At 33.9% G+C, this 11,657-nt stretch overlaps 1 protein-coding gene across 2 annotated transcripts; it reads right to left on the bottom strand.

Annotated features, from left to right (window-relative positions):
- Positions 1-629: 629 nt before the first annotated feature.
- Positions 630-11,657, bottom strand: LOC110036004 (two-component response regulator ORR26-like). 2 transcript variants are annotated; one of them, XM_020740348.1, is made up of 5 exons: positions 11,248-11,657; positions 8,201-8,353; positions 7,719-8,108; positions 7,457-7,533; positions 630-1,737 (listed from the first exon to the last, which is right to left on the bottom strand). In XM_020740348.1, the coding sequence occupies exons 1-5, from the start codon at positions 11,372-11,374 to the stop codon at positions 733-735; spliced, it is 1,752 nt and encodes a 583-aa protein (XP_020596007.1). In that variant the 5' UTR covers positions 11,375-11,657; the 3' UTR covers positions 630-732. The 2 variants fall into 2 exon arrangements, with proteins under 2 accessions (XP_020596007.1, XP_020596008.1); XM_020740349.1 differs by lacking the exon at positions 11,248-11,657 and adding an exon at positions 9,391-9,594.

Genomic DNA, 11,657 nt, shown 5'->3' with positions numbered 1-11,657 from the left:
TCTTACATTACAAATTTGATTAAAGTTAATCATACCATTGTAAAATTTGCTCATAATTTCTTTTTAATTTAATTAATGATATTGGGGTTAAAAGTGCTTATGGATAGAGATTTAAAACCATCATTAAACATTTAATTTCATAAATATGACACCAAGTCAATGTCGGTAAAGATTACATTTTAGCTTTGCATGAAGATTTTGTACATATAAAAAAAAGAATAGCACAGAAAACATAAATTTTTAAATGGAAATCCAAAGTGGGAAATCATTGGGAATGGGCCTATAAAACCAATAAAAAAGCTGATCAAAAAAGCAAATTAGAAGATGGCAACATATAAAATCAAGAATACATGTAAATAAAAGTACATACATCCTTCATAAATTTATTATGTAGAGTAAGATTGTACACAAAAAAATGTGCACAATCAGGCATCAACTTACTAGCAAAAGCAACAAGAAGCTCCCTTGACAAGTTTAGAAAACCCCATGCAAAATGTAAAAGGCAAGATCAATCATCTACAATTGCAGCAAAACCATTAATAACATTTTTGAGAGGAATATTTCATACTTTTACAGAGACACCTTCAATAATATTTAATCCGAGCTATCATACCAAAAACAAACAACAGTTAGAAATATCAGTCCATGAAATTTGAGGCAGACTGAAAGATACTAGTTGTTCCATACATTAATTTCTCAAACAAAAACCATTAAGGATGAAGCACTGAACTATTACGCAAAAAGGCCCTCATCTAGCAAAAGGTAGTCCAAGGGATCGTACCAGTACTCATAATTAAATTCTATCTCATCATAACAATTACTCTGTAGTTCAGTGAGTGATGCACAACCATTAAGCTGGTGTAACTCCATACCATTGAAACCAACATTATCTAGGAAACCAAAGCCATGAAGGGAATGATGGTTCAAGTCTTCAGATGATGTAATCAAACTTGCTTCATTTTTTGTATCTAGATGTATTGAAGGAGGAATCAAATCATGGACTCTAGATTGCTCATAGTGGTGCTCCATTAAACTGATTAATTTTTTATGTTCATATGCTGCTTCAAATTCTTTAGAATTAGCATGTTCCACCTGAATTGAATGTTGATCATCTTCATACACCGCTTTTGATAAAATTTTCATGAGATGGCCATTGCAATTTGCGATCGAAGGTTTTACATCAAATTTAGTTTCATCTTTTTTAATGCTACTATTGACTGAGACAAGAGATGGACATTGCAATTGCCAAAGAGGAATCTGAGGCACTTGAGTTTGTGAAGAGTAGGAATTGTGTTCCAAGAAGCTAAATGGCTCATCATGTTTAGGGTATTGCATGAATTGCCTTAATAGAACACTTCCATGCCATCCATTCCGCTTTGAAATTGAGGCGTAGTCCTGTTTCTGATCACTGTGTGGCAGCATTTGCTCTGGCTGAGAAGCATTTTTCGGCTTTTGAAAGTGAACATCTGTTGTTACATCTTCTTTCTTAAGCTTTACTGGAAGTAAGTCTGCTTTGTTTAGTTCACTTTCTTGAAAACCCTGGATTATATCCTGCCCATGGAAATTTTGAGTTTTCTGCCCATAGCTATTAGCTCCACTATTTTCATGGATAGTTCTAGAGTTCTGACAGCCAACGCTCTCTGAATGATTCTCTGAAGAGTGATCAGGTTGCATATTGCCAGCTAAATCTCCAACTTCATTCTGCTTCTGTATTCTACTTAAGTACATGCGATATTTCTGCATTTAAAGGAGTCCATTTACCAAAAGAACTTCAAATAGCATAACAGTTTCCAAAAAATTGTAATTATTATACGAAGAAGGCGGGATACCAAGTGTTGGAGTGAATGCCAATTATAAATGCTCAAACAAAAGATAAATGCAGCTGTAAAGGAGAGAGGGATATTATGAGTAGTATGATATAAAACCAATCTGATTTTTCAAATAAATATATATATATTTTTTCCACAAGGGGTAGGTTGGTGGAGAGAAGTTCTTTCAAATATTTATTAGTATTTATTGTATATTAAGTAAAATGCACCTTTCTTGTTCTTAAAAAAATTGCCAAAATATGTTTTCTGTAAGTCTCTACCCTAAGCAAAAATTCCTTATAGATGGAAGTAATGTAATTTCTTGTAATGCATATTATCCAACTTGACAACTACATTCATATGGGATAAACAGTAATCCTGGTGATTTTCAAAGATATGGTGAAAAGCTTGCACATATTAACCTTATTTTTGGGGCTCAAAATAGACTAAATTTCATAGGAAATGAAAACAATAATGGACTTGAGGAATGATCACGACTTCCATACAGGTTTGAAACTTCTTTATTATTTTAGTCTCATACCAAGTAGTTAAAAAATATGTTGTTGTATGTTGGCCTTCAACAATAGTGTTAAGCTTTAATAAAAATAGGTTTTATCACTGATATATCTTGCCTAACTTTGATTTCCTTAAACTTACTAGTAAATGGCATCGGAACTGATGATTCGGCTAATGTAATTGATTCATTTGATTTATGATCTTAGGAAAATTGTGTCAATTTTTATCATGGTTGAGAACTATATGAATCCTTTAAATGGTTGAGTAGCCTCTTGGTGCATGGTACATGATAATATTTTCGTTTGAGGTGAAGTGACATTGTGTAGAGAACTAACATAAGAGAGGGAGATTGTTAAGGCTTATAAAGCTTTGGGATGCAAGCTACATTCGGTTAAAACAATAACACGTAGCAGTACCCCTATAAGCTTAAATATTTTGGATTGAAAATAGGGTTAACTATTGGTGTATCTGGTCAAAATTCAAACCCATTCGGTTCACTCAGTAAAATTTTTCATTAGGACCAATTTTGAATCCTAGTTCGTATCCATTAATGAGAAAAAACCAAATAACTCTTTTTTATAATACCTTGCTTAAAGCTTAGTGAACATTACAGAGTGATAATAAAATTTATTCCTTTCCTATTGCACCTGAGATTTGGAACCTTCTATCAACCTAGATGTCCATGATTGGAAGTCATTGATGAGAATAGTATGTTTGCTTAGAAACAGGTTCAATGATGTCCTAATTAATAGGAGGATAAGGAGTTAACATGTTAGAAGGATTATGATCTGTTTATGCATGCTGATGTGGAGCATACAAAATTTTTAGGGCTTATAGTAGTAGGGGCAAGTTATGAAGGTGATTATTAAATGATAAGATCTAGAGTAGCTAGGTTTATGCATACGCCTGATCTAAACTAAAAAGAGCTTTAACATCATATGAATGTAGAATTTGATCATATGTACACACCTTTTGTACCAGGATGTTTCATTTGATTAGTTTGACGATAGCTTTGAGACATTCAAAGTTGTTATGCCAAACTATTTTACAAAATTTACATTATATCAAATTATAAGTAGCCAATCCAAACCTTTTCTAGAAAAATATTAATGTCCATTTCAATAAGAAAACTAATCACCAATGGTCTAGAAAGTAGAGTCGTAACAACATCCATTTGTAAAGATTTATATAAAATAGAACCCTAGAGAATATAAATTGATTGATTTAAGATTACACATAAAATCTTAGAAAAATAGACAAAATATAAGTGATAGGTTGTTCCAAAAATGAGTCCAAATGTGCAAACCACTTTAACATATACAACAAAAACCACTTACATAGTAGGATTGCCTGAAAAGAGTCTAGTGTAATATACTCTTAAAAATACTCTCATAATCATATGTTAAGGATCAATATGTCTAATAGAGTTTCCTAGCGAGTATAAGTGTGGAAATTATTTGAGCAGTGTTTGTTTTGAGATGTACACAATAAAAACATAAAGAGGAGTTGCTAGCTCAAAAACAACAATTTAAGTAAAATATGTTTAGATTTATCAAGAAACATATAGGGTTGTTTGTGTTAAGTTAAGTGTAAATCTTGTTAAAAATACTAATGGGAAATTATTGGATGTAGGGCACCAAATTTTTTAAGTCTTCAACACCCATCCTTGAAAGTAACTTCAGTGAAGCATGCAGGAGTACAGTAGTAAGAAAACTAGGGTTTCGGGTTTGTGATGAATATTTATGACGGGATGCCAAATAACGAAGAAACCATTTACAAAAATATTTAAGACAATTAATAGAATATTAAACAATATATCATGACATTTAATAATAGTTGAAACATGATAAAAATCAAGTTAGTCAACAAAACCAATAGACATTTACTAGAAACTAAATAATAGAAATTAGGGAAGAAGAAAAGTATGCACATTAAAGTTCAGGCTATTGAAGGAAATAAAGATTTTATCAATTTTGAAGATACAAAATTACTCTTTCAAAGTAATAATGAAAGAACAAGGATAAAAAAGAAAAGAAGAGATGGGATAGAAAGAAGGAAATAATTCATAGGAAAATTTCGTGCTTGATGCGTGCTAGAAAATTCACGGCGGTAGAGTAATGAATTATCGTCTTAGCGTTGCACGAGAATTTAACAAACACTCAGGTAAAAGAAAACTATCAGGTTGGACGGGAATGACATTCCTCATCGCCGCAACGAGAAGGATCTCGTTGCTCGCCTGCTACATAGAATGAGGATGATCTTTCTCTTCGTCACAACGAGAAAGAAGATCTCGTTGCTTGCCAGTTACACAGAACAAGGACGACATTCCTCTTCAGCGCAACGTGAAAGAAGATCTCGTACTTGCCTGCTACGTAGGACAGGGATGACTTTCCTTTTGGCGACAAAGTGAAAGAAAATCTTGTTGCTCGTCTGCTATGCAAGATGAGGACGACTTTCTTCTCTTAAGAAATCCCAGATCATATGCTAGGGGCAGAGATGAGGATTTCACTTTCTTTCTCCTCTAATTATAGGCTTGAGATGAGTCATAACATTAAAAGTAATTGAATTAAAAAAAAATTAATATGTCATAATTCCCTTGTCGTTTGGCCTTCCGCCTTCCATCCTATAAATTTCCTCCTTCTAGCCTTTAGTATTCCACCTTATAAAAAAAATTGAAAAACTCAAAATTCTTATTAATTTTTATATTAATATTTATGAGGCTATAATGTTTGATAAATATGTGTTAAAAAAATTAAATCCACTGAAATTCTTTTATCATTTGATCTTCGCCTTCTTTATTCCAAATAAAGGAAATCTTTTCAAATTCCCACAAACGGCAGCAAACTGATGCGTGCTAGAAAATTTGTGACGATAGAGTAATGTATTATTATCTTAGCATTGCACGAAAATTCAACATATACTCTGGTAAAAGAAAACAACCAGTAATGACACCATAAGTTTTTACGTGGAAAGCCCGTAAAGAGAAAAAACCACGAGTTTGACCCAAATCTAAAAATCCACTATAGGTTGATGATTACAAAGACCCCTTGTCCCACAGATGAGAAATTGTTATTAGATTTTCCAAGTTACAATATAGACTGACGACTTCCAGTCGATGGTGGTTAACAGTGATTGCTGGTGATCGACGATGATCATCGGTCGATGACGGCCGGTGGTGGTTGACGTGCGACAGTAGTGCTCGAGGGCGGTCGACTTTGGTCTACAGCAATCAACAACAGTTGTCAGTGATCGACAGCGGTTGGCAGTGGTCGACGGCAGCCAACGACGATTAATGGTGACAGAGGTGGTGCTGGACTCAGCTCCTTCTCAAAGATTTAAGTTATCTCTCAAGCTTCTAGCCACCCTCGCATATTTCTACATTCATTGCACCAAAAACTCTATAAATAGAACCCCACCTCTCTAATGGGAAGAGAGTTAAATGCTTGAGAAAGAACTTGAAGCTTTGAGAATGAGCTGAAGTCCAGCACCACTCCTACCTCTGTCAACCAGCGCCGACTGCTGTCGACCACCGTCGACCGCCATCGATACCTGTCGATCTCTACTGATCGCCATAGGCCTCCTACTTTTTACAACAAGTTTATTAGTGCACCGACGTTGTAACTCCAAAAAGTGTTCATCCCTTTCTCACTTGTGGGACAAGGGACTGTACATGTAATATCCAGTTTACAGTGTATTTCTTCAGCTGGGCTAGGCCCCGTAGCTTTTTCCTTTTACTGGTTTTTCATGTAAATATTTCTGGTGTCAATACTGGTTATTTTCTATTTATCTGAGTGTGTATTAAATTCTTGTTTAACACTAAGACGATAATTCATTACTCCACCACTGTGAATTTTCTAGCACACATCAATGCTCATATAAGGAGTTAACATATCAAAATTCTTTAAAATGTTCTTCACATGATCAAGCAACTAAATCCTTAAAGCAAAAAGAATTTCACATCCAAAATTAAATTTTTATTTTTGGCAGAGAGATTTGAATATGTCAACCCCAGATTATAAACACAAAGTCAACTAAAAATCCTTGCAATTAATCGTGAAATAATGGCCTTCCCAAAACAAATAGAGATGCACTCAATAGCCTGCAAAATGTGGAAGGGAAAAAAAAAAAAAAAAAAAAAAAAAAAAAACCACTAGATTGGAAATGTCAAGAATTGTTCAATAAAATATTTATTGGAGGACCGCAAGTATTCTTCTTACCAAAAGTAAAATGGGGATCTATGTATATATAATAAACCTTAGGAATGTATATAGACTCCATAAATTACCAAAAGTAAAATGGGGATCTATGTATATATAAACCTTAGGAATGTATATAGACTCCATAAGAAATTCAAAATTTAAATAAATTTAATAAAATGAACTAAACATCATCTTACAGTTTGATTGCTATAAATAAGTATTTTATATTTTACGATTGAAAACTTTTGACATTTCCAAAGTTGTGCCTGACAAATTTAGCATCAAAGTATAGTTTAGTTGATATTGACAAATTGAAATTTCCACTGAATCATCCACAAAATAAATCGGTTCTCCTAGAAGATAATAGAGTAGTCGCACTAGATAAACAGTGGCATGAAAAAAGATAATCAGAATATAAGTTGGAGAAATGATTAACAAAAAAAGCCACTAGAAGAAAGAAAAAATCGTTGGAATAAAAGTCGCATAAGATGTCCAATGGTGGACCAGTTCATAACTAAGGCCATAAATGGCTACTAATCCTAGAAAATATAGGAGCGTCAAAGATAGCCCGAAAGTAGAGGAAATAGATCACATGTAGCCAGAAAGCATTTCTTTAATAATAAGTGGGGTCTATGCCTAAATCAAACTTTAATAAAAAGGTAACATCTAGGGACGTACATACATCTAATAAATTTAAAAAATAAAAAAACTAAAAATAAAATTAACCAAATATCCCATAAAACACAAACTTCCAAAAGACTTTTAACGGCCGTAAATTTTAAGATTCACATCAATATATCCAGCCTATTGTCGAATACAAAAAAAGTATTTCATGAATCTATGTCCATTGAAAAGCAAATTAACTGCAAGTATTGCATTTTTTCTTGCTTGAATTTTACAAATTGTACATTCAAATACATGGGGAGGAGGTACCTGTAAGTGGCTGGCAATGTTCTCTCTTGTTAATCCAGGCACATTCATCAAGTCAAGTATCTTTTTTGGACCAACTTCTGCAGAACAAAGGAAATATACATTATCAATAATATCAAATGAAATATTACTTACGTATTGAAAACATTGGATCAAATCATCTAATAAGAAAATGCAAATATTTTCTAAAAATAAATCTTAACGCTGATTGAGCTGTGAAAAATAATGAATTTCTGATAACAACGGTGAATGGTTAGTTACTTACTATCAAAACCTATCTGATCCACAGCGTTTACAAATTTTTTATGAAGATCAATTGACCAAACCACTCTGGCTTTCTTCACAGTCACGGAATCATAGAAATCTTGATCACTAAACTCTCTAGTGTCCAAATCTTTTCGTTTCCCTAGAGAGATCATCTCGGACGTACTCACCAATAGCTTGTCATCAAACTTTTCAAGCCCACTTCTTAGGATTTGAATATCATCAATGATTTCATGACTCTCCAAATCTTTCAACTCATGTGCTCTCTTTCTATAAACATGTTGCCATATGTTCCTTAGCTCTTTCATTCTTATGGGCTTAAGAAGGTAATCGCATGCACCATGTTGAACACCTTTCATAACCCTGCTTGTTTCACCATCCACTGACATCACTGCATAGATATTGAGATAGAGAAATTGTCTTTGGATTAAAGAATATTATAAATTTAACCCTGGTAAAAAAATGGGGATAGGTATAACTAACTTATAACTGGTAAATCCATCTCAAGTCCAACGTGCTCAAGGAGCTTGAAACCATCCATGTCGGGCATATTAACATCACTGATTACAATGTCAAATTTATCTTTTCTTTCACGAAGAAGATCAAGAGCAGCTCTTGCTTTACAGCATGTTGTAACTGCATTAGTAGAGGAATAGTGATCACAACAGTAGCAGAAAAATAATGTGTTTTACTTAGTGCAACCATGATTGATCATATAAATGTATTTACATAGTTTGATTCTTCTCGTAGATCTTTTTAAAGAAATAAAAAATGTTTGGCCTGTAATCTCATTATTATATAGTTCACTAATAATCAAAGGCGAAATAAGATAAACAAATATAATATACTCGTATAAAATGGGTTAGAACAAAGCATTTTTTGTTACAAGGTGGTGAAGCAATCACAAGATAAACTATGGCTGGATATACATAATAGATAGTGGCCATAACAAGTACAAAATGAGGTTAATCTTCTACATGAATAAAAAAAACAGTCCCCTAGTCAGGTCATCAGAAACAGCCTGACCAGCTGAACGCCATTAAAGCTCAGATAAATCTTTGTTTCTCTTATTTGACTTCTCTTTTTGTTTTTTTTTTTTTTTTTTGTCATTCATCCATCTCCACCAAACCATTTTACCTTTAATTATTACAGGATTTATAAGTTTGAATACAGAGATCATTTTCAATGTAGACAAAAATTTGAGTCCCTTATAAATATAGAACAATTACGGAACAAAACATTTTATATAGTTCACAAACAACCAATTTGAGCGCATTTAGGTGGATTTCTCTATTATTAACTTAAGTACATTCTTCTTCTTCTTTTTGCATGAGTAAAATATTTTCTTGATCGTGTTTAAAAGAAAAAAAAAAGAAAAAACTATTTTTTTGGGAGATTTATTTGCATTTGCAGTCTAGGGTACATCCTGAACCCATCAACCAAGGAAATATTGCAAAAAAAAAAGGCAATCGTAATCACTGGGCAATTTCAAAAGAAAAAGAACTCATCAAATTAAAGGCAATAACACATGAACACATAACACACCTACATATTTTTATAGCCTTAACATGAAGTCGATGGAAATTCTTTCAATGTAGTACTGAAGGAGGAGCCAAAAAAAAATTACGTTCAAATTAGGGATTGTTTAGTTGGTTGGAAAAGAAGTACAATACATTTCTTTCGGATTAGTTTCAAAAATCCAAGCATTTGGTTGGAAAAATTCCAAATGCAATGTAGAATTGCAATGCATTTATGAACTCATTCCTTAGTTCATTTTCAATGCATTTGGAATTCTTTGGATTTGAGCGAATTCCGAAGACATAGCTGCATGTAAAGTGTTGTTGGTCATCGGCTGCTGGCCACTTGACTGCCTCTACTCTTCGCTGCTTGCCACCTTTTGAACGCTCACCTCTAGTTGTCGTCTGCCCGTCGCAGGTCTCCTTGGGCTACCAGCTACCATTGACTGTTGCCCTCTGTCAGCTGCTGTCTACCACAACAGCTAGCCACCAGTAACAACTCGCCTTCAACCATCGGTGGCCAATAGTTTTCCACCTCCACTTGTTGCCTGCTCACTCCTGGACACCGCTTGTTGCCTACTCACACCTTGCCACCACTTGTTGTTCTTGATCGCTGCCTGTCACCGTTGGAAGTGCCACCTACTCACTTGCCCTCCCACGGCCAAATGTGTGATTGCTGCAGCCACCAGTTGACCGCCCGCTTGTTATCGACCCGTATTTCACTTTGTTTCATTTTGCTTCACATAAATAAGAAAATATGAAGGTTTGCATTTTTTTTTTACATCTGAGACGAACAACTCCAAATATTCTAAATATAATACATTACTTTTACAATGCATTCTTTTTACACTACATTACCCTTTCAGCAAACCAAACGTTAACCAAACAAAAAAAAAATCAACATCTTGTGCAACTAGATTGCATAACAAAATATGTACATGGATAACTGTCGTTATTATTCTAATTATAAGCTGAAGATTATTCTACTGTCACAGTAATATTGGCGCATTCACTTCAAGGAGAAAAAAAATCAGGTTGGAATTTGTTAGAAATTGGAAATTGGGATTATGCTTTACCCTTGACCATAAAGCCTTGGAGTAAAAGTGAAAATTCTGAAGTTAAATTTCACCATTTTAGCTAAAATTTAGGCTCAGTTTAAATATTGTTTTGGTTCTGTGCTCTGCTCTACTCTCAAATATATGCAATAGCTGTTTTGCAAGTAGTATTAGCTTTAAACAAAGTACTCTCACAAAAGCAGAAAAGGAAAAATAATGCAAGAACAGAATTTTAACATGAAAATCACAAAAACGAAAGAAAATCACGAGGACTTATTCCCTAAGAAAAATTCCATTTAGTGCGAATTTAATAATAATTTGTTGCTTTCCCCAAAGTTAGAGGAAACTATTTTTATGACACATCAATCATGAAGCCATTAAATAGGATCTGATGCATTACTTGCATTTACATGCACATTCCGCATGATATAATGTTTTGGAACTTAAAACAGCTGAAAAGCAAATACCAGATGAGGCCTTTATCCGCATGACCAAGAAAATTTGTTCTAAGTTCTCACATCAACCTTGAATAAAAACACTATAAAACGTCAAAAAGTAGAGTTTTTCAATAAATTCATAGTGATGGAATAAAAACTTCCATTTGTTAATTCAAAAAAATAAAATAAAATAAAATAAAATAAAATAAAAATCAACTAGCTCTATGGACTGTAACAAAGCACCAACGAAGCCAAAAAAGCAATTTTGTCACTTAATTGATAAAACTATGTTACAAAGCTCACAATCAACCTTTTAAAAATGGGAAAAATCAGTCCTTCGATGATACATGGAAAGGAGGATTACAGGAAAAGACCAATTTAGCTACTTGGCATTTAAACAAACACAAATCCTTCATGAACCTAAAATGAACACCAAAGCTTTGATTTGACAGAAAATATGGCAAACCAAACTGAGGAAAAAATATGAAATAATAAATAAAAACATGCTCTCGAAAAATTACCATCATATGAGCATTTCCGGAGCATCTTTTCTAAAATTTTCAGCCACGTTAGGTCGTCATCAACAACGAGAACTCTAAGCCCAATTGGGAAAGACTCAACACGCGCAGAAGCTGAGGAGCTTTCCATCTCATGCTATGGAGCAGAAATGTGTGGATGAAGAAGATAAAGGAAAGGAAGTAAAAGAAGAGTTGGTGAGGTGAAATGCTATTGGCGGCTCCATCCATCTTTCTCATATAAGAGCACTGAGGGGCAAAAGTTTCTTTTTCCATCTCTTTCCTTTACCGAGAGAAGAGAGGTTAGGGTGGGGACCTTTCAACCCGACCCTTGGCTAACGGTCCTTCAACTCCCACTACTCGTCGTCTTGTTTTAAAAAAAACATAGAGGGAGGAGAAACCGAAACCTCATAGAC

This window comes from Phalaenopsis equestris, unplaced genomic scaffold (assembly GCF_001263595.1).
Source record: "Phalaenopsis equestris unplaced genomic scaffold, ASM126359v1 Scaffold201446, whole genome shotgun sequence".
Classification (NCBI taxonomy): domain Eukaryota; kingdom Viridiplantae; phylum Streptophyta; class Magnoliopsida; order Asparagales; family Orchidaceae; genus Phalaenopsis; species Phalaenopsis equestris.
Note: the sequence above shows the minus strand (reverse complement) of the source record. Positions and strands in the feature narration are given on the sequence as shown.

What these genes read in the sequence shown, in the direction of transcription:
- LOC110036004 (XM_020740348.1), bottom strand. Translation starts at nt 11,374, where the DNA reads ATGGAAAGCTCCTCAGCTTCTGCGCGTGTTGAGTCTTTCCCAATTGGG. An exon ending in CCGGAAATGCTCATATGATG is followed by an intron (nt 8,354 to 11,247) that starts GTAATTTTTCGA and finishes CTACTAATGCAG; the next exon opens with TTACAACATGCTGTAAAGCA. An exon ending in GATGGATTTACCAGTTATAA is followed by an intron (nt 8,109 to 8,200) that starts GTTAGTTATACC and finishes ATATCTATGCAG; the next exon opens with TGATGTCAGTGGATGGTGAA.